The sequence below is a fragment of the Cryptotermes secundus genome, unplaced genomic scaffold (genome assembly GCF_002891405.2).
Source record: "Cryptotermes secundus unplaced genomic scaffold, Csec_1.0 scaffold122, whole genome shotgun sequence".
Taxonomy (NCBI): domain Eukaryota; kingdom Metazoa; phylum Arthropoda; class Insecta; order Blattodea; family Kalotermitidae; genus Cryptotermes; species Cryptotermes secundus.
In genome coordinates, this window is record NW_019738954.1 from 1,095,149 (window position 1) to 1,113,585 (window position 18,437).

An 18,437-nucleotide genomic window follows, 5' to 3' on the forward strand; every position below is an offset into this window, starting at 1 on the left:
CAAGTATATGAACCATAAAACACATTCAGAATATTTACTAATTCATAGTGAATCAGCCTGGAGTTCAAGCATCTTCTATGTCTGTCTGGAATTGAGATAACCAGTTGGTGCTTTACACATCCAAAATTAGAATAAATATTTCTTTATTTTACTGCTGTTTTACACTATTACTTAAGAATTGTACTTCATAATTAAATAAAATCTTTTCACCTAATCCTGTATTTTATTTAAAGCTCTTACCGAATTATGAACGAAATTTACGAGTACACACGCAGTAGCATAGTTGGTTGAGGCACTATGCTACAAGCCGGAAGATTGTGGGTTTGATTCCCGATGAGGTCATTGGATTTTTCAATCGACATACTTCTTCCAGCCGTATTGTGACCCTGGGGTCGACTCAGTCTCTAATAGAAATGAGTACCATAAATCATCCTGGGGGATAAAGAGCGGCCGGCGCGTAAGGCTGACAACTTTGCCGCCATCTGTGGGCCGAATGTCTAGAGAAAATGTGGGAGCCTCGACGTCTCACAGACTACGGTCTGTTACAGCGATACCTTTACCTTTACCTTTATTTTTCTCTTAAACTTAAGTTGCTTTGTATCATGAGTATGTCAGTTTATATTGAACAGAAGCAAAGCCTCTCAGCCCATGCATAGACCTATAGACTCACAGTTAGACAACGACTTGGCAAACAAATTCTCCCGGAAACGTACTGGTGCAACAAAAGGACGTCCATTGCTGGCAACGGATGGTATGGTGGACATAAGTTTCTGTGGATTCCGTAGTTTCACTTAGGCTAAAATAATTTGCTTCAGATTAGTGTAGGATTATGTGCCTGTAAGCTTGATTAGACATATGAGTGTGAAACTTGGTCTCTGATATTAAGGGAGGAACATAGACTGAGGGTGTTTGAGAACAGGGTGTTGAGAATATTTGGACCAAAGAGGGCTGAAGTGATAGGAGGTTGGAGAAAACTGCATAATGAGGAGCTTCATAAATTGTACTTTTCTCCAAGTATAATTAGAATGATCAAGTCAAGAAGGAAGATTGGGCAGGGCATGTAGCACGAATGGATGAGAAGAGCAATGCATATAGGATATTGGTGTGAAAGACAGAAGGAAAGAGACCACTGGAAAGACCAAAAAATATGTGGCAGAGAATATTAAAATGGTTGTTAGAGATATAGGATTGGATCGTATTGATTGAATTGATCTGGCTAAAGATAGGGACCATTGGAGGGTTTTTGTGGACACGGTAATGAACCTTTGGGTTCCATAAAATGTAGGGAAATTCTTGAGTAGCTGTAGACTTGGCGGCTCCTCAAGGAGGGCTCAGTCTATATGCTCTAGTCCCATGCGATTCTGCCCGAAGAATATTAGAATTTTTTCTGTCATACTCTCATTGCTTTATCATCATCGGAGCTAACGACGATGGAGGCTTCTGCTTTGGATAGTTCTCTATTCCTGATAGTTCCCCATCCTACGATTATTTCTATTCGTTAAATATTCCTCAATTCCGACGCGTCAGCATCAGCAATGGCGTCGTTGATCTGGCTTTATCATTTTTTACTTTTCTCATGCTGTAACTCATGTGCAGGATTCTGTTGTCCGCATATGCTGCTCAATTTTGGTGTGCTTTCTTTGAAATTAATTACTTAACCTAAGTTTAGATAAGGTTACGGTGAGAAGTTAAGGCAAAGTGTAAAATTATCTGAGTACCAGGCCTCGAAGTTCCATGGAGTTGTGAGCGTCGAGGTTTCCAAATTTTCTAGACATCTGACTCACAGATGGCGGTGAGGTCGTCAGCCTTATGTGCCGGCCGCCCTTTACCCCCCAGGAAGATCCTGGTACTCATTTCTGTTAGAGGCTGAGTCGACTTTAGGGCCATAATGCGGCTGGAAGGATTAGGTCGAATGAAAAATCCAATGACATCATCTGGAATCGAATCCGCGACCTTCCGGTTTATGGAATAGTGAGTCTACCAACTATTCTACTGCGTTCCCCCGAGATTAAGTTAGCTTAGATTTTGTAATTAAGCGTAAATAGCATCTTAAATCAGAAGATTCGGAACAGCTCAGTAGGTATAAAGATAAACTGCTGATTCCCAGCAGAGGCAAGAATATTTTCCCTCCTCCACAGTGTCCAGGCCGGCTGTTCGGTTTCACCCAGCTTCCTTGCCAATGGTACCGGGTGCTCTAGCTCCGAGGGAAGGGTGGACTGAGAGTAAACATGGGAACTCACTTCCATCTAGCGCCGAGACCAAGAATGGTGGAGCTATACCTCATCTCCCTCGTAACTGTTCATGGCGTGGTGTTTAATTCATCAAGCGGAAGGATAACTTTTAGGCTGTTAGGTTAATTTGGGTTATGCGAAGTTATGCTACTTGAGATTATTGTGGCATTATGTGCCTTTAAATTTTAACATATCGTAGATGCAGAGTTCACTTAGAAACAAAGGTAGATCTTAGTAAGGTGACTCTATCCTAACAGCGTACTTTCCGTAGTTTTAGAGAATTGTTCAAATACATATTTAGTACAATTTGTCACGTGTTGGGTATATGTCACGCGACAAGTAACTTCACTCTTTATTTGATATTTATTCCACACGCTCTTACAATCACACGATTTACAATTGCATAATTACTGCCATCGGCAGCATCACAAATATTTCTCCTGTTGTTACTGCCATGCAATCGATACAACACGGCTCGCTAACTAATCACTCCCTACTGACTGGATAGTGTTCGCTGCTCCTTATTTAGCATCGGCACGGACAACACAGAAAACAGTTACGTGATATGTACCACTGTTGCCTGACGCCGTGTTTACAATTGTTGCTAGCAACGCTGTCGGGAGTTGTTTACGGCTGGGTAGTAACCACTGTATTCCTTGTTACGTCACCACGGCAATGGTTGCCAACGCGCAGCCGCTCCTCTGCCACGTCACCCCCGGAGTGGGGGGGTGTTTACCGAGAGTTGCGTACTGGTGGAAGGAGTTGGGTATGTGACGTCACTCGCGAGACCACAGAGTTCACGCGCCCCCCACTTCCCGTTGCCCCATCCATGTCACAATATTTTCTTAGGCGAATTAATCAATCTACAAGTCCCTTCTTACGTCAAGTATTTTATATCAGTCCCTAACTTCTACAGAACTGAAAGTCAATTTTCTATTTACAAGTTCTTTCACAGACACATGAGATCTCCCAGACACGAAACGTTGAAACAGTAACTAAATGACGTCACAGAATCAGCGCTATTTACTTTATGTTTCATTTCTGAGGAATTCTCTTTCACATTCGCCTCCTCCTTCAGCGTTCACGGATTGTGCCCATGTTCTGATACTTACATACTAATGGGGCTGAGCCCTTCTTGAGGAGAAGCAAATCTGCAGCTACTCAAGAATTTTTCAGTGTTTTATGGAACATGAAGGTTCATTACCGTTTTCATAAGAGCCTTCCACTGGTCCCTATCCTGAGCCAGATCAATCCAATCCAACCCATCCCATCGTATCTCTCTAAGATCAATTTTCATATTCTTCACCCATCTACGTCTTGGTTTTCCCAGTGGTCTCTTTCCTTCTGGCAGGTTCTGATACAGTTCACCTTATTCGCCTCCTTCGTAGAATTCGTTAGGAAGTGTGGCAACTATTGGCAGAACCTTTACCTACACAGGGAGACGTAACACATAAATTCATGTCGAGATTTGAATTCTCTATCACAGTGTCTGAGCGACCTATCACTCTACGTCTTAGACCCTGCTCACTGTACTCGGATAGTGGGAATTCAATAACTCTGATACTGACGAAACTAAAGTTTTTGTCTTCTGAAATGTAAGGACATGTAGTCCGGTAAAAGTCAATAGAAGTTTCGGAGGAACATATAACCATCGTCTTCAAGGTTGAAAACTAAACAAAGCAAGAAACCATCAAGATGAAGGCGGCTAGCATAGCAAGCCGCGTACTTTTCCTGCTGACTTGAAGATGGAGGAAATATGTTCCTCCGAACCTCGGTTGACTTTTACCGGACTATACGGTGTTACATCTTAAGAGACCGAACTCTTCACAGTCACCGCTATGACAACTCAAATAAACTCGTTACGAAACTTTTCAATTTACGTAACGTAATAGATCTCTTGTTCGTAACACGAAACTGCAGGGGGGAAAAGTGTAATGTATCGTATGAGCTGGCTGTGCTTGTTTTACGCGCATATATGGAGAGGTGTCAAAACGGAAAACATATCTATGCAAAAGTCGAATGGTACCCAAATATTATGTAATCTAAGTGAAATATTTGAATGGTTAACCAGTAAATAAAAAGACATACGCCTCGAGTCATCTGCCCCGCCCCACTTAAAAGAAAGGGAAAGTACAGACATATACAAAAAATGATGGAACTGTCCTAGACCTAACCTTACGTCACGTGAACGTGAGTTCTGTGTACAGGTGGACAGATTTTTAATACTAAAAAGAAGTTGACAATTCAAACAACATCCTAAACGAGTTTATTGCCATAAATTAGCAAAGCCGTCAGTGATGTGCGAAATTAATTACTCCAAGCTGCTGCTGGATATGTGAATGTAGTGTAATTGATTTGTTCTGAAAGGGAGGGGAGTATGAGAATGGAATTTGCCGGAAGGGTCTGGGATAAGTGAGGGTGATATGTTACTTTGCTGCAGGATCAAAAAAGGAAGGTCGTTGTAAAGTGGGCACAAAAAAGTGCAAGTTACCAAGGAGCCGCAGGGACTCTTAGTTTCCACCTCTTACACTTCATGTGATTGGTCCATGTATATAAAGACTTAAAGAGTACAGACCCTTCAACCAGAAGCTCGATACACTTCGAAATATCAGTATCATAGGAACATTAAGGAAATATTAAAGATCTACTGACGTGATGAAAATGGCTCTTTTTAAGGTAAGAGAAAATTTCACGGCTACTGTTATTGATATTATGTCAGTTATGGAATAGATAATTGAACTAACCTTTACCAGCCGCAGAGGTCATTTATGGTTAAATAATTTTAAATGACGATCTGTACAGCAACTGGAACAAAATAATACAAATTACGAATATTTAAAAATAAATTGGCCATGAAAATATTTGGACCTGAGAGGAATGAAATGAATTAACAATTTAGGATATTAGTTCGGCATAACTAGGAACTTCGAGATTTTAACCTTAGGATTTGCAAGGCGTGGGGCTAGGAAGGCGAGATATGAAATGAAATAGAAATTTCATAGAAAATGTTCTCGAATTACAATTAATTTGAGGACCGAGAGGGTTATGGTAACATAAACTCTGTATGGTTCTAAGAGTGCCGTCGTATGATATTGGAGGTGAGCGGGGCTGGCTCAACATCGCAGCCACTGGCTGTCTTTGGTATCAGCTACTCTCAACTTTTGGTTTCTACTACAAGACTGTTAGATAAACTGGAGAGGAATGGAGATAAAAATATTTTGTACTTAAAGGGACTTTCTAAATTACGTGACTTACCAGTGATAGACCACAAGGATTATTTAATGATAGGAGTAAATTAAGAAAGAGCACAGAGCATTCGTAGTCCATTATAAAACACAATCCCAGCGATTTCCTGGAACTAGGGAATCTCGTGAAATACTGCACTCAGTACGGCTGATGTCTGAATCCGGCAGTTGCCAAATACGAAACAGGAATGCCAACATTCGACTGCGACTTTCGGTTCACCGTGAATTATAAGTACAAGTAGTTAAAGAGGCGTAAGGAAGCAACCTGACTTGGTTACTAAGTATGGTCCAAGAAACTATTCAGAATAACTGATATCCCGTGCAATTCTAAATACATATCTCCCGAATACAGGCTTAAGTCCTTACCACCACACCATCCTCTTCGCTCCATTCCTTAGTGACATAGTGGTCATGGTCATTAGTTTACAATGTGATAATCAAGAAAAAACTCTCTCGCAAAATATGAACTGAATTTCTTAGGTCATGGTGATCTGGGTAGTTTACTTAATGTAGTGACTAGGGTATGGTCTTGACCGAAGAAACGGAGTTTGGTTCCTTGCGGCGAAGATTTTCCTATCAGCTACTCTGTCAAGACCGGTTCAAGGACCTGCCAGCCTCTTGCCAAATGGACGACAGGAACTCCTGACTAGGGAGTAAGACTTTTCGGGATATTCATCTAACCATGGCCATCAAGTATCCTGGAGTATGAACACCAGAGGCTCTTTCCTCGGGTGTAAAATGGGCATGCATCTAACTACTGGCGTCCGTCTGGTACTGAAGAATAGAAAAGACTGAAAACACATTTCTACTCCCCAACATCTCGTCTCTGGTGTGGTGCCCATTAAAACATCTGTTGACAGGGTATAATGCGGTAAATACGTGTATATGTTTTATTACCGTTAATAATTCATGATTTATTTAAACCGTCTTGCAGTGCATACACTCATTTATCTCCTTCTCTCCCTCGCACTACATGTTTCGGCACAATAATGCCATCTTCAGGTGCTTACCTATCCACGCCAAACTAGTTCATTGCATGCCTTGTTCTCATATTAAAATAACTAAAATATGTATCTATCATATACATTGTCAAACGTTAAAAATATTAAAATTGTTCAGGATACCACATCGCTACGTCGCACCTCACTACGTCAGTCACGCCCATTCTCCTCTGTTGGAGCACTCCTTCACTATCTTGTGTGTGTNTTAATATGAGAACAAGGCATGCAATGAACTAGTTTGGCGTGGATAGGTAAGCACCTGAAGATGGCATTATTGCGCCGAAACATGTAGTGCGAGGGAGAGAAGGAGATAAATGAGTGTATGCACTGCAAGACGGTTTAAATAAATCATGGACTTAAATCAGTGCAACAGGACGCTAAAATATAACGTTAATAATTCATATCCAAATTCGGACAGAAATAACGCCAGAAGAGATAGTATGTTATTAGGAGAAGAAAATACAAAAGTTATGATTAATGTCAGTTTATGCTTCCGCTGTCAGGTCGTGAGTCTGGTCGCCATGTTAGCACTGTCTGCATTAGCCGTGCCAGTGTATGAGCAGCATCAGGTGATAGAAGAACACCACTACGTGAGTATATAAACCAATAATTACACTGTCCTTCATAATACATAGAGCAATATACCTGAAGGAATTCATATGCTCATATGTTGAGATCATCAACCTGACCAGACTCTTCGTCCTCGATTTCTTTCCTCCGCAATCATAGTACAATTTTATTCATAATTAGTGATTCACTTGTACGCTATGGCGTGTTGGCAGGCTAAACATGTGTCCGACCTGTCTTTGCCACGACTGCAGTAGGCTTGTAAATAAAAAGAAGTTCTACACGAAGCCTATTGTCATTTCATTACATGCTGAGAACTGTATACAATACGGGTCGCCTGGAAAACAGCGTCAAATATGTTTGCAAGTTTATTTGCTAGAGCGGAAATTTTTACAAAGCCGTTTCCTAACACCTGCCGTTTCTTTGGCTTAACTATTCAGATTTTCAGGCTTAGGTGGATAAAAGACAGACACACAGACACAAAGAGAGCAAGATTGTCTCGAAAAGTATGTTTCTGTTTATTTATTTGTTCTTTGTACATTTCAAAATTATTTCACCTGTTCGGACCAAAATTGGGGTGATGATACAGTATCTTTTAGGGAGAATTTTTACATTTCAACACCAATTTTTTTATTTAAGTAACCACTAACAATTTTAACCCTCCAAGATAATTCTTTACTTACTACATGAGAAGAATTTGTCCTAGAGTATTGAAAATTTTGCATTCGGGGCTTCTTCATCTGCGTTAGTAGCTACAAATAAGCGATCTTCTGAGTCAACACACTCACCTGATCGCTTAAACTAAAATTGTACTTAAGGCCAGTCCTTTAATTTGTATTCGTTTAATTCTATTTCTCTGCCATTTATCAATGATTTCATTTATATATGTGCTAAAGAAGGACAGCGCCAAGGGAAACCCTTGTTCTAAGTTTAAATTTATTACTCCTGTGTTTTTCTAGGCCTCGTTTCAGTGTTTATAATAAATTTAGTACCTGTATACAGTTTTTTTCTTAGAATAAGGTAACATCAACTTTACTGATATAATTCCTTTTGTTCTGGATCACATCTGTTCCACATGTCGACACCGACGATCCACGCAAAAGTTCTCACAGCGGTGGTCATGAGGAGTTCTTCCTTCTGGGACATAACGCTGCGTAGTCCGATGTCAACCGAAGTTTGAGAGGAACATTTCGCCTTTATCTTCGGTTTCGAAAAACAAGCCAATAATGAACAAGTTCTGCCTGCTAATTGCTTCTGACTGGTTTGTTTTGACTTAATAGTGAACCTGGAAGATAGAGGCGTCACGCTGTTCCGAAATTTTCGGTTAAATTTCAAATGACTACAAAGCGTTATATACCGGAAAATAGAAATTTTCGTTTTCATGTTGCTTCGATAATCCTGTACATTTTAAAAATAAATTAGCAGAAGTTACATTCTGTAAGATTAGATAAAAAAAATGTTTTCAGAAATACTGGTTCCCGTATCAATAAATACTTTCAGGCAATCTACTCAGGATCTGGGCCTGCACACCACGGTCTTGTCCATTAAAGTCCAGTATAAATTGCTACTTGCCCTCGCCAGCACAGTAGTTCTTGATTTCGGACCCCGTCAGGACCCATGACTATATATTTGTTCATTCCAAAATTTTACGTGTTACCTCTTCGACAAGAGGAGGGATCCTACTGTTAGTGGTCACTGGCCTCTCTTGGGGAGTGACTGCTTGCTCTTACTCATTGCCATTAGCTCACTCACTGACTCAACGGTCTAGACCGCAGTCCAAAATCCTTTGTCTTGTGCCGCAGGAACCAGCCCACTACGAGTTCAAGTACGGTGTGAAGGACCAACACACACACGACATCAAGGAGCAGGCAGAGAAACGTGTAGGTGACAAGGTCGAGGGCTACTACAGCCTGCTGGAGCCCGACGGCACAACCCGAATTGTCAAATACTCTTCGGACAAGCACACCGGCTTCATTGCTCAAGTCGAAAAGTCCGGACACGCTAGTCACCCTGTGCCCGTCAAGAAAGTTATCGCCCCTATCAAGAAAGTAATCTACCCCGTGAAGAAAGTAGTTTACCCTGTCAAGTACCTGTCATATGAGCCAGCTCTTCAGCATAGTTACACTCAGGCAGCATCTGTTTATAAGGGACCTGCTCAAACTTACTCTAACGAACATTCATCTCAGTCTGAAGGGAATGCTGTAAGTTACAGTAGTTTGAGTTTCGGAGACGGCTCAGAGGGATATGGTCACTAGCAGTAAGGCGCATGCCTCGACATGTTGTTCACGTCATCAGACATCGATATGAGGATACACGTTTCTCGGACTGTCGTCTTAAAATCATTTTCTCTGTGCAAGATTTCAGGTTTTCACGGAGGTGACTATGAAGAATGACGTCTTCTGGATGTGGCGCAGTGTAGATATTTTGTTAACCGATGTTTCGGAGGAACGTATCGCCTCCATCTTCAAGGTATAATAAATTCGCGAACGATTAACCAGAGTGAGCACGTATCTGTAGATTTCTTATACCCTGAAGATGAAGGCGATACGTTCGTCCGAAACGTCGGTTAACAAAATATCTACATGGTGCCACATCCCAGAAGACAGCATTCTTCGTTTTCTGTGAGTTCTGAGTGATAATCTCATTCTCGTTTTCTATAGAAATTCATTATTTTCCTCGCACCTTCTCTACACGAAAGTACCGGGAGGGTTCCCGTTCATGTGTAGCACAACTCTCAACATAGAAATGAGCTCCGGTAGCTTAGTCACTAAAGTGGCTGGGAAATCAGGATTTGATATCCTAGCGATGATATTTTTCCTCTTCACTACTGCATCCAAGTGGCACTGGACACACTGAGCTTCCTATTTAGTGGATATAAAGCGCCAGATTGAAGCTCGTCACTCGAGTTCATTTTATTAGGAAAGCTTGCAATCATACCTCAACTTCCCAATACCTCTTCAAATGTAAAGCTTAACTGATTAATCGTATTGCAGAATTATAAACCTACAGAACTGTTCTTTCGTAGCAAAAACATTTGAAGGAATAACTTCATTTGACAGTCCAAGAAACAACTTATATACGCTTTTATCATGTCACTTATTTGACTACAATTTACAAATTTTGTCACTACACTGTACCACTAATGAATCATAACATGCTTCATACTACCTCTGTTACAGATATTGTAAATAATGCCTCATCTTTCATATAATCATTAGATGCTTTATTCATATTGCACTATTTATGTCACTGTTGTAAATAAACATTTCAAATTATGTACGACACAGCATTTTATTTTATGAATTAAGGGATCCTTACATTAATATGTTCACGGACTAGTGTGAGTGTGCGCGTTTGTGATTGTCCAATTGCCTTCCACAACAGTTTCTGTAGGAGGTGAAAATTTTCAAGAAATCCCATTTGAAAGATATATCACAGGAAGTCACTTTCTCTTTGTTTCTGAATTAACTAATTTCCTGGAGCAGAGTTTATCTTGGAGGTGGGCAAGAATTCCTGTCTTTCAAGGAACCAAATGTTCATTACCTTATTCAAAACAGCGTATCATTAGCTTCTACACTCAGCCCGATAGGCAGCACACTCTCAATACTAACATACATGCTGAGGCCGCGCCATAGTTCAAGCGGTTATTCGCTGGCTTCTCATCGCAGCGGCCCGGATTCAAACCCGGGTCTGGTCATGTGGGATTTGTGGTGGACAAACTGGCGCTAGGGTAGGTTTTCTCCTAGTACTTCGATTTTCCCTGCCAATTTCATTCCACCAAATTTTCCATGATCATAATCACTCGGGCCAGGCTACAATAGGCCAATCAGTGTCCGCCGTGCCGAGTGGACCAAACTGGACTCCACCTTCCACTAAGCGAATTAAAAAAAAAAACATAGCTGCTGCAAAAAATTACGAAATAATAGAAACAAAGGATTATTTCAATAATGACGAAAACTTTTGTTCCTCCCTCATTTTATGAGATTTAATGAGTCTCTCTATTGATAATGTCAATTTTCCGTAATGAAATATATACAAAGAGTTTTGGGCCGAACTCATAAGTCATTCTTTCCTATTACACTGTCTTTCCTGCCTAAAAACTTGTATTGTAAGTGTCACATTTATGTACTGTGAATATATGACCGATCAAGGCAGATCAGCGCATGAGGTAGTGTGTCTATATGGTGACAGTATGTTCATATGATCCAGTCTATTTCTTGCGATTATGAACATGACGCAAATTGCTAATTCAGTTCATATCAATTCTTATTTATGTGCGAGGATTTTAGCGCACGAATCAAAGAGAAGAAAAATGAACGCCCGTAACAAAATATAAGTACAATTTTCATGTATTTAGACTTTACAACGGCCTGTCTAGAAGAGTTTATCTGACTTATGAATCTAGCTACATCACCAACCTCAACGGAATTTAAAACCGAGAATGGATCGCATCAATAACATTACACTGAGAATTACAATCCTGCACATGAAGTAACTTCGGCTGAGATAAATGAAGAGAAATGGAAGTAGTTGTTATTAACTCTTAATTGTTCTCTTGCATAGCAACTGAAGTTATGTTTTTACAGAACTGGTTCCGTGCCTTCTGCTGCTCATATCATCCTACAAGTCTTCTTTTTGAACTGACGAGATAAACGAACAGTTTTACTTGGAATGTAGCCATACGCCGGTCACGGTAGCTGAGCGGTCTAAGGCATGAACTGCCTTCGCTCGTTCGGAAGCCGTGATCGTGAGTTCGAATCCCACTCAGGGCATGGATGTTTGGTGTGTGTATGCGTTTTCTTGTGTTTGTGTTGTCCTGTGTTTAGGTAGCGGCCTTGCGACGGGCCAGTCACTGGTCCAAGAAGTCATACCGTCTGTGTAATGATTGAAAGAATATAAGGAAAACTCGACACCCGTATGAGGGTACAAGAGGAACGGATGAAAACAAATGTAACCATATGAGAAGACACAAAAATTGATGAATACCAGTTTTGTATATCTAAATGAGTAGGAAGTGTTACGTCAAATTAACAGCGATACTTGTACACTTACTACTTGGTCAGATGGAACATTGATGCTATGCAAGGTACTGTTATTTAACTCGATGGAAATAATAGATAGTATTACTTAAATTATGAAATAAGAAATCCATGGAGCAGGTAAAGTTGATAAAAAATTTACAGTTTTTTAAGGAACGGGAATATATATTGTCCTCTTCAGAAGAGCGCTTCACTGAAATCTAACACCAGCCAGATAAATGTATCCCATGTTCTAAATCCAGCTTCTGTAAGATTAATTTTAACATTTTCCTCCCACCTACATCTAGGTCTCTCGATTTGTCTGTTACCTTCAGGTTCCTCGATTAATATTCTTTTAATATTTCTTTCGTTCCTCTGCTTGCTACATACGTGAATGCAGCCCAACTTATGTTAGTCTATTTGAGCTCCCTAACATTTTCTGATGGGTATAATTTGTGAAGCTCCTTGTTACGCAGTTTTATTCAGACCCCTGTTCCTCACCCTTTTTTAGGTCAGTATATTCCCCCCGGAACCCATGCCTCAAATTTCTCGAATCTAATTTATGTTACTTAACATTTGTTTAGTTAACGGACAAGACATAAAGTCATTTATCAGTATTGGCAACAGTTTTGTGAAATGTACGTTTTGAAATATTGCCTAGTGTGGCTTAAAATCAATGCAATCAATTGAATATAATGCATATCGATGCTTGTATTTATGAATGTACTCTGTTCACGTAATGTAATTAAAATGTCTCTTCCTACTTGAAGATTCATGATGCTTATTACAAAATGGCCGTACTTTTATACTTCCACGTATCTGACTACATGGAGCGACCTGCGAATTTCTAATATGGGGCAGAGCCCACGTTAGGAAGTAAGTCATATTTAGGATTGTGCTATCCTAACTTAAAGAAATTAATTTATTTCTGAAAATGTCACAGACTATCAGCGTAACATACTATTGTATGTTACAAAGTTAATTAAACAACAGCTCGAGACCTACGTGGTGCTTTCGGGAGGTTTGTATCTGCCTCATTCCTAGAGATAATATTTTTATCATTAATTATTTAAGAAATGCATAGCTGCAAATACGACTAGTTCCTTTCATTCCTTTTGTTATTTAACAAGGTTCTCACTATCAGAACTACATAGCATTGGCGAAATTGCAACTGTGCACAGATATATCTGTCAAACAAAAACAGACTCCGTTGCTTTAGTCCGCAAGCGAACTATACCCATCGAGCGACCCCTGCTTGTCGCTGAAGTTATTGCCAACTTTAGCGGATAGAGAGTGTCGCGTGATCAGCGCAACGATTCCCCACGGCAGTTAATCTCGGTTTTCTATACCGGAGCCCCTACTTTTCCATTCAAGTAGCTCCTCAATTATCTTCACGAGGCTGGATGAACCCCGTTCCGAACCCACTACTTCTCAGAGAAACCGGTAGCGCCGGGAATCGGACCCGCGACCTCTGGATCTGTAGCCAGCAACTGTGACCACTAGAACACAGAGGCGGTCGATATATCTGTCACAAGACACACGTCTGTAGCTTACATTAAGAATGTACGGGTTCCTAATATGGACCACGCACAACACTGAAATTTGAAAATATAGACATTTTAATAGAACTTCCGTATATTCGGGGTGCTGCATCAAGGGGAAGGCTGGAAAGGAAATTTAAAACTAGAACAAGTTTTAAGAACTTGTTTGATCGANGATTTGTTTGATAGATTATGTGATGACATTCATAAAATCTCTTGAACGAGAAAGTTATTACATATTTGACATAACCGCACTCCTTTCCCTAGTGGATATCACATCAGAGGAGGAGAGGCGTTCTTTACAATGCTAAGGTCGCAGAAAAGGCCCCATGGTTCGTTATCCGGCTGTTATCCCTGTAACAGGCCATGGAGTACTTCTTTTGGCTTATTTTGGATTTCACCCATCGTCTGGTATATAAAAGACAAAAACCCGAGACGTTTCGGAGACTGCATCTGTCTCCGTCTTCAGGTGGATAGGGAAGGATAAACCTAGTCAGTTGGGCCCCTTAGAAAGAGCTAGTCTCAATCACTGGACCAGCTTCTCTTTTCTGTCTACTTTTGTATTTTTTTTTCCAGCTAATTATAAATCACGACACTGGGCCCAAAGACCTTGTAGCAAGCAAAGATTACCAGGGATTATCACTACCAACAGATACGTGAAAAGAGTTGCTAGACACCTGGAAGGGAACATATAGAAGTGCACTACAAGAAGAAAAAGAAGAACCGTTCGACGAAGAGGAAGATGAGGAAGGCCTCGATCAATGGACCCCTTTCGTATCCTCAGAATAGTTAGTTAGTTAATAGTTACTCAGTAGCGACTAACATTAATTACAACACGTTTATTTAGCCTAGGTAATTAATTTCGTAGAGACTAACTTCCACACTTTCTGAGTGCAATGAATTTGGAATTTCTGACTGTTTCCCCTTCTGTCAATATATTTCTTCGGACTCGATGTCACTTCTCAGAAGTAGCCGGGAAGTAGCTCTACGAGATTTTACAATTGAATGAAAGAAACAACGTTAGAAAACCAATGAGTGGATTTTTTTTTTTCTGTGGCGCTACAGCCCCAATTTGGGCCTAGGCCTACCTGCATGAAACTCTCTGTTTCACTTCGGTTTACTAGATCTTACACATTTGGTAGGATTCCTTGGGTGAGTGATCAGCTCGTCGCAAGGCCTCTACCTGTAGACAAACACAGAAAAACGCACACAAACATCCATGCCCTGAGTGGAATTCGCACCCACGATCCCGGCTTCCGAGCGAGCGAAGACAACGCATGCCTTAGACCGCTCGGCTACCGTGACCGACACCAAGGAGTGGATAGTAGGATATTATTAACACTTATCCCAATGAAGTGCAATAGGAGTACATGGGCTGCATCTTTCTGAGAGCAAGAAATTGAGGAGGGCTCTCGTCAACATGGAAATGGACCTTCGGGTTCTATAGAAGGAGATGAATTTCCTTATCAGTTGAGAGACTATCACCTCCTCAACAGTAACTGTGAGGCACTGAGTTCTGTCGGTACTGACGCCAAGAGTGGTACATGGTGATTTTCTGTCACCGAGGAATAATCACTTGTTTCGATGCAGTAGTTTTAGAGTGTCCTGGTGTCAGGCATTTATTTTGGAGTCTGACGGAGTAATTCAATGTGAAAAAGAGCTCCAGGTCTTTCTATGGCACAGAAAGAAAGTGGAGACCTGGAGACACTTCCTTGTTTAATTGCTTCTGTGCAACTGTGAGGGAAGTGCCATGAGCCCGCGCAATATACAAACTAGCCGAACTAATTACTGCAACTGATAAATACTGCGTAACAATTCGTGACATGTGAACCAAGTAGAATGTTTACTTTCAATTTTAATGGTTTTAACTACCATTGCTGTTACTGTATGTTTTGATTATGACACTGTAACTTTATAAACTCTCACACAGGATATCGGTGATTCAGCCATATGGCAGTATTATTACTGTATAAGAGATATAGAAACTCAAGACAATTTCTTTCAGGCCTATGTGCTATTCAAATCAAGCTATTTATTATGGAACTATCTGGATATGTTACACGTGTTGGCAAANCGAGTTGTGTGTGCTCGTTTTGTATTAATAATGAATCACATAGCTTTGACTCTCGTATAGAGAGGGCAGCACCTTCGTGTTGGAAGTAGTAACATCTGAAAAAAATATATAAATTGATTTCCTGTCGAGAGAAGTAATAAGAGGTACGAGTATAAGAAAAAGACGATAAGAAAGAAATTATTCCCAGTTGAATTTCAATGGTTTCTATCAATTAATAACTTTAAAAATAGATAACAGCCTGGCTCAATATAGGGCTGACTGGCGAGCTCTTGGACATCAGCTTAATAAGAATCTTTGGCTTTTATAGTGGGAGCGCAATTTCTTGACCGGCTAAGAGACTATAAAACCATCAATATTTCATGCTTCGTCGAAACAATTTTGTTAGAAACATACAGAATTACAGTGCCGATTTGGAGTCCTTTTTTCTCGGCATGCAGGCCCTGAATTTGGAGTAAAACGAACCCCGGAAACAGGGTCCTGTACTGCTATGGATACGTGACATACACACTGTCCGATAGATCTGAACTTAAGCTTTCTGATAGCACTGAACTAGCTTTCGATTACGTTTAGTGGCCATAAAATTAATTACCCCGTCATAACGAATCACGAACTAGACTCATTTTACGTAATATGTAATCGGTCCAATGCGCAGTTAATGAAACCATGCATTTTCCCGATACACAATACGTAGTCGCCGGGCCAGACTACAGGAAATTCATGGCGTTACATTTCTAGCTACGTGCTTTCTAAGTAAGGGAAACGCAGGTCAACAATTCTAATTTCCTTATTGTGGTATTCTGGGTCACAGGACCGTGTGGTCACGTACTGGATACCAGTTTTACGGACATACGTATTACCTCTACCTTCAGACTTGAAGACCGAAGCAATATGTTTCTCCGAAATGTTCGTACCTATATATAGTATATATAAAATACATATTTTCATGGGGAAACGCGGTATCGTACTTAGTTGAAGCACTGTGATACAAGCCGGAAGGTCGCAAGTTCGATTCCCGATAAGGCAATTTAATTTTTCAATTGGCTTAATGTTTCCAACTACACGCTTAAAATCTGACAGAAATGAGTACCAGGAATCTTCCTAAGGATAAAGGGCGTCCGGTTCGTTAGGCTGACAACCTCAGAGATATCAGTGAGCTGATTGTTTAGAAAATATGGGAGCTTCGACGTCTCCCAAGCCTATAGGCCTCCAAGGCTTTACCTTACCTTTACATATTTTCATAACACAGATACTGTAACATTAATCTTAACCCCCGGATAAAATTCAATATTTTATATTGTCACGTGTTGGGTATGTCACGCGACAAATAACTTCACGTGGGTCTCGGATTTAGCGAATCTTTATTGGACACTCTCATTTACACACCTTACAATTATTATCATTTGCAGTGTCACTTGACTTCTGGCCCAATACTCCGTTGCGACGTCTCAACTATCCTTGGCCGTGGTTGGATCTTAACAGTCTCTGGCGGCGGCTATCCCAAGAGTGTCTCGTTCTCTCAATGCTCTGTACGAATCGTAAGCTCTGCTTATATAGGGGTTATGCGGACCGGATACCGGACACCATTTCTCGCGGTCCCGTTACCGCTCTTCAGGCAGTCCATTGTTACGGGAACGCTCTTTATAGATTACACCGGTAACGTGTTTCGTCTCATCCGTTGTTACTCAGCGACAATTCGTTACTACGATTTGTCGCTGCGGGAGCTCCACAATTTCCATGTATTCGTTGCCGTGGAAGTGCCCGTTCGATTGTAGCGGTTGTCGCGGTGTTGGACATAAGGTAACGCGTCGCAATATTCTAACGTTACTCTAAAAGTAAAAAGTAAAGGTACCCCTGTAACAGGCCGTGGAGGCCCATAAGGTTGTGAGATGTTGTGGTTCCCACATATTCTAGAAAATCGGCTCATAGATGGCGGCAAGGTTGTCAGCCTTACGAGCCGACCGCCCTTTATCCCCAAGAATATTCCTGGTATTCATTTCTGTTAGAGGCTGAGTCGACCCCAGGGCTATAGTGCGGCTGGAAGGATTAGGTCAATTGAAAAAATTCAATGATCTCGTTGGGATTCAATCCCACGACCTTCCGGCTTGTAGCATAGTGCCTCAACTAACTATGCTACCGCGTGCCCCTCTAACGTTACTCTATATTTTTAAATTACGAATTGCATGGATGTGTACGTAGCTGAAGAATAGAGCACACAAGGCATCAAGGTCTACTTCTGCATCTTTTTTTCCTTAAAACAAAGTGACTAATTAACAAAGTTGTTAAGTAACTAACTAATAGATTAACAATTCTGCAAATGTTTACTGGAGTGTAGGCTACATCTGTGGCACCAGTGTGCTTATAATGTTTGACACTATGTGAGGTATGCTTGATGTAAAAGACGTATCAGGAGTTAAATATGTCAGAAAAATTGCAAGCAATCTCATAAAGACGAAATTAGAACGCATATGAATTACGTATAATTCAGACAACAAACAGTCTAAACCACACTAGTGATATACAAGTGAAACGAATGCAAATATAAACCGCTAGTTCGCAAACTGTGTGACTAAAGCATTGAACAAAATACAGCTTAATTAATAATGCCAATGTAAACATGCTGTTAAGTGAAATACATAAGTTTGGAAGAAACCTCTAGGAAGGCGGAAATTTGGAATGTAAAGCAGGAGATTAAATTACAAGAGTAAGCGGAATCTCTGGAGCTGGAGTAGGTTTTCTCCGAGTACTTCGGTTTCCCCTGCC

At 40.7% G+C, this 18,437-nt stretch overlaps 1 protein-coding gene across 1 annotated transcript in view; it reads left to right on the top strand.

Moving 5' to 3' along the window:
• Window positions 1-9,245, top strand: part of LOC111871359 (cuticle protein) — a gene marked incomplete at its 3' end in the record, with an annotated part of 13,875 nt that extends 4,630 nt beyond the window's left edge. Inside the window, exons 4-5 of the mRNA XM_023864416.1 lie at window positions 6,981-7,067; window positions 8,847-9,245. Coding sequence (XP_023720184.1) covers window positions 6,981-7,067; window positions 8,847-9,245 — 486 coding nt within the window. The remainder of the gene's footprint in view (window positions 1-6,980; window positions 7,068-8,846) is intronic.
• Between the last annotated feature and the right edge of the window lie 9,192 nt (window positions 9,246-18,437).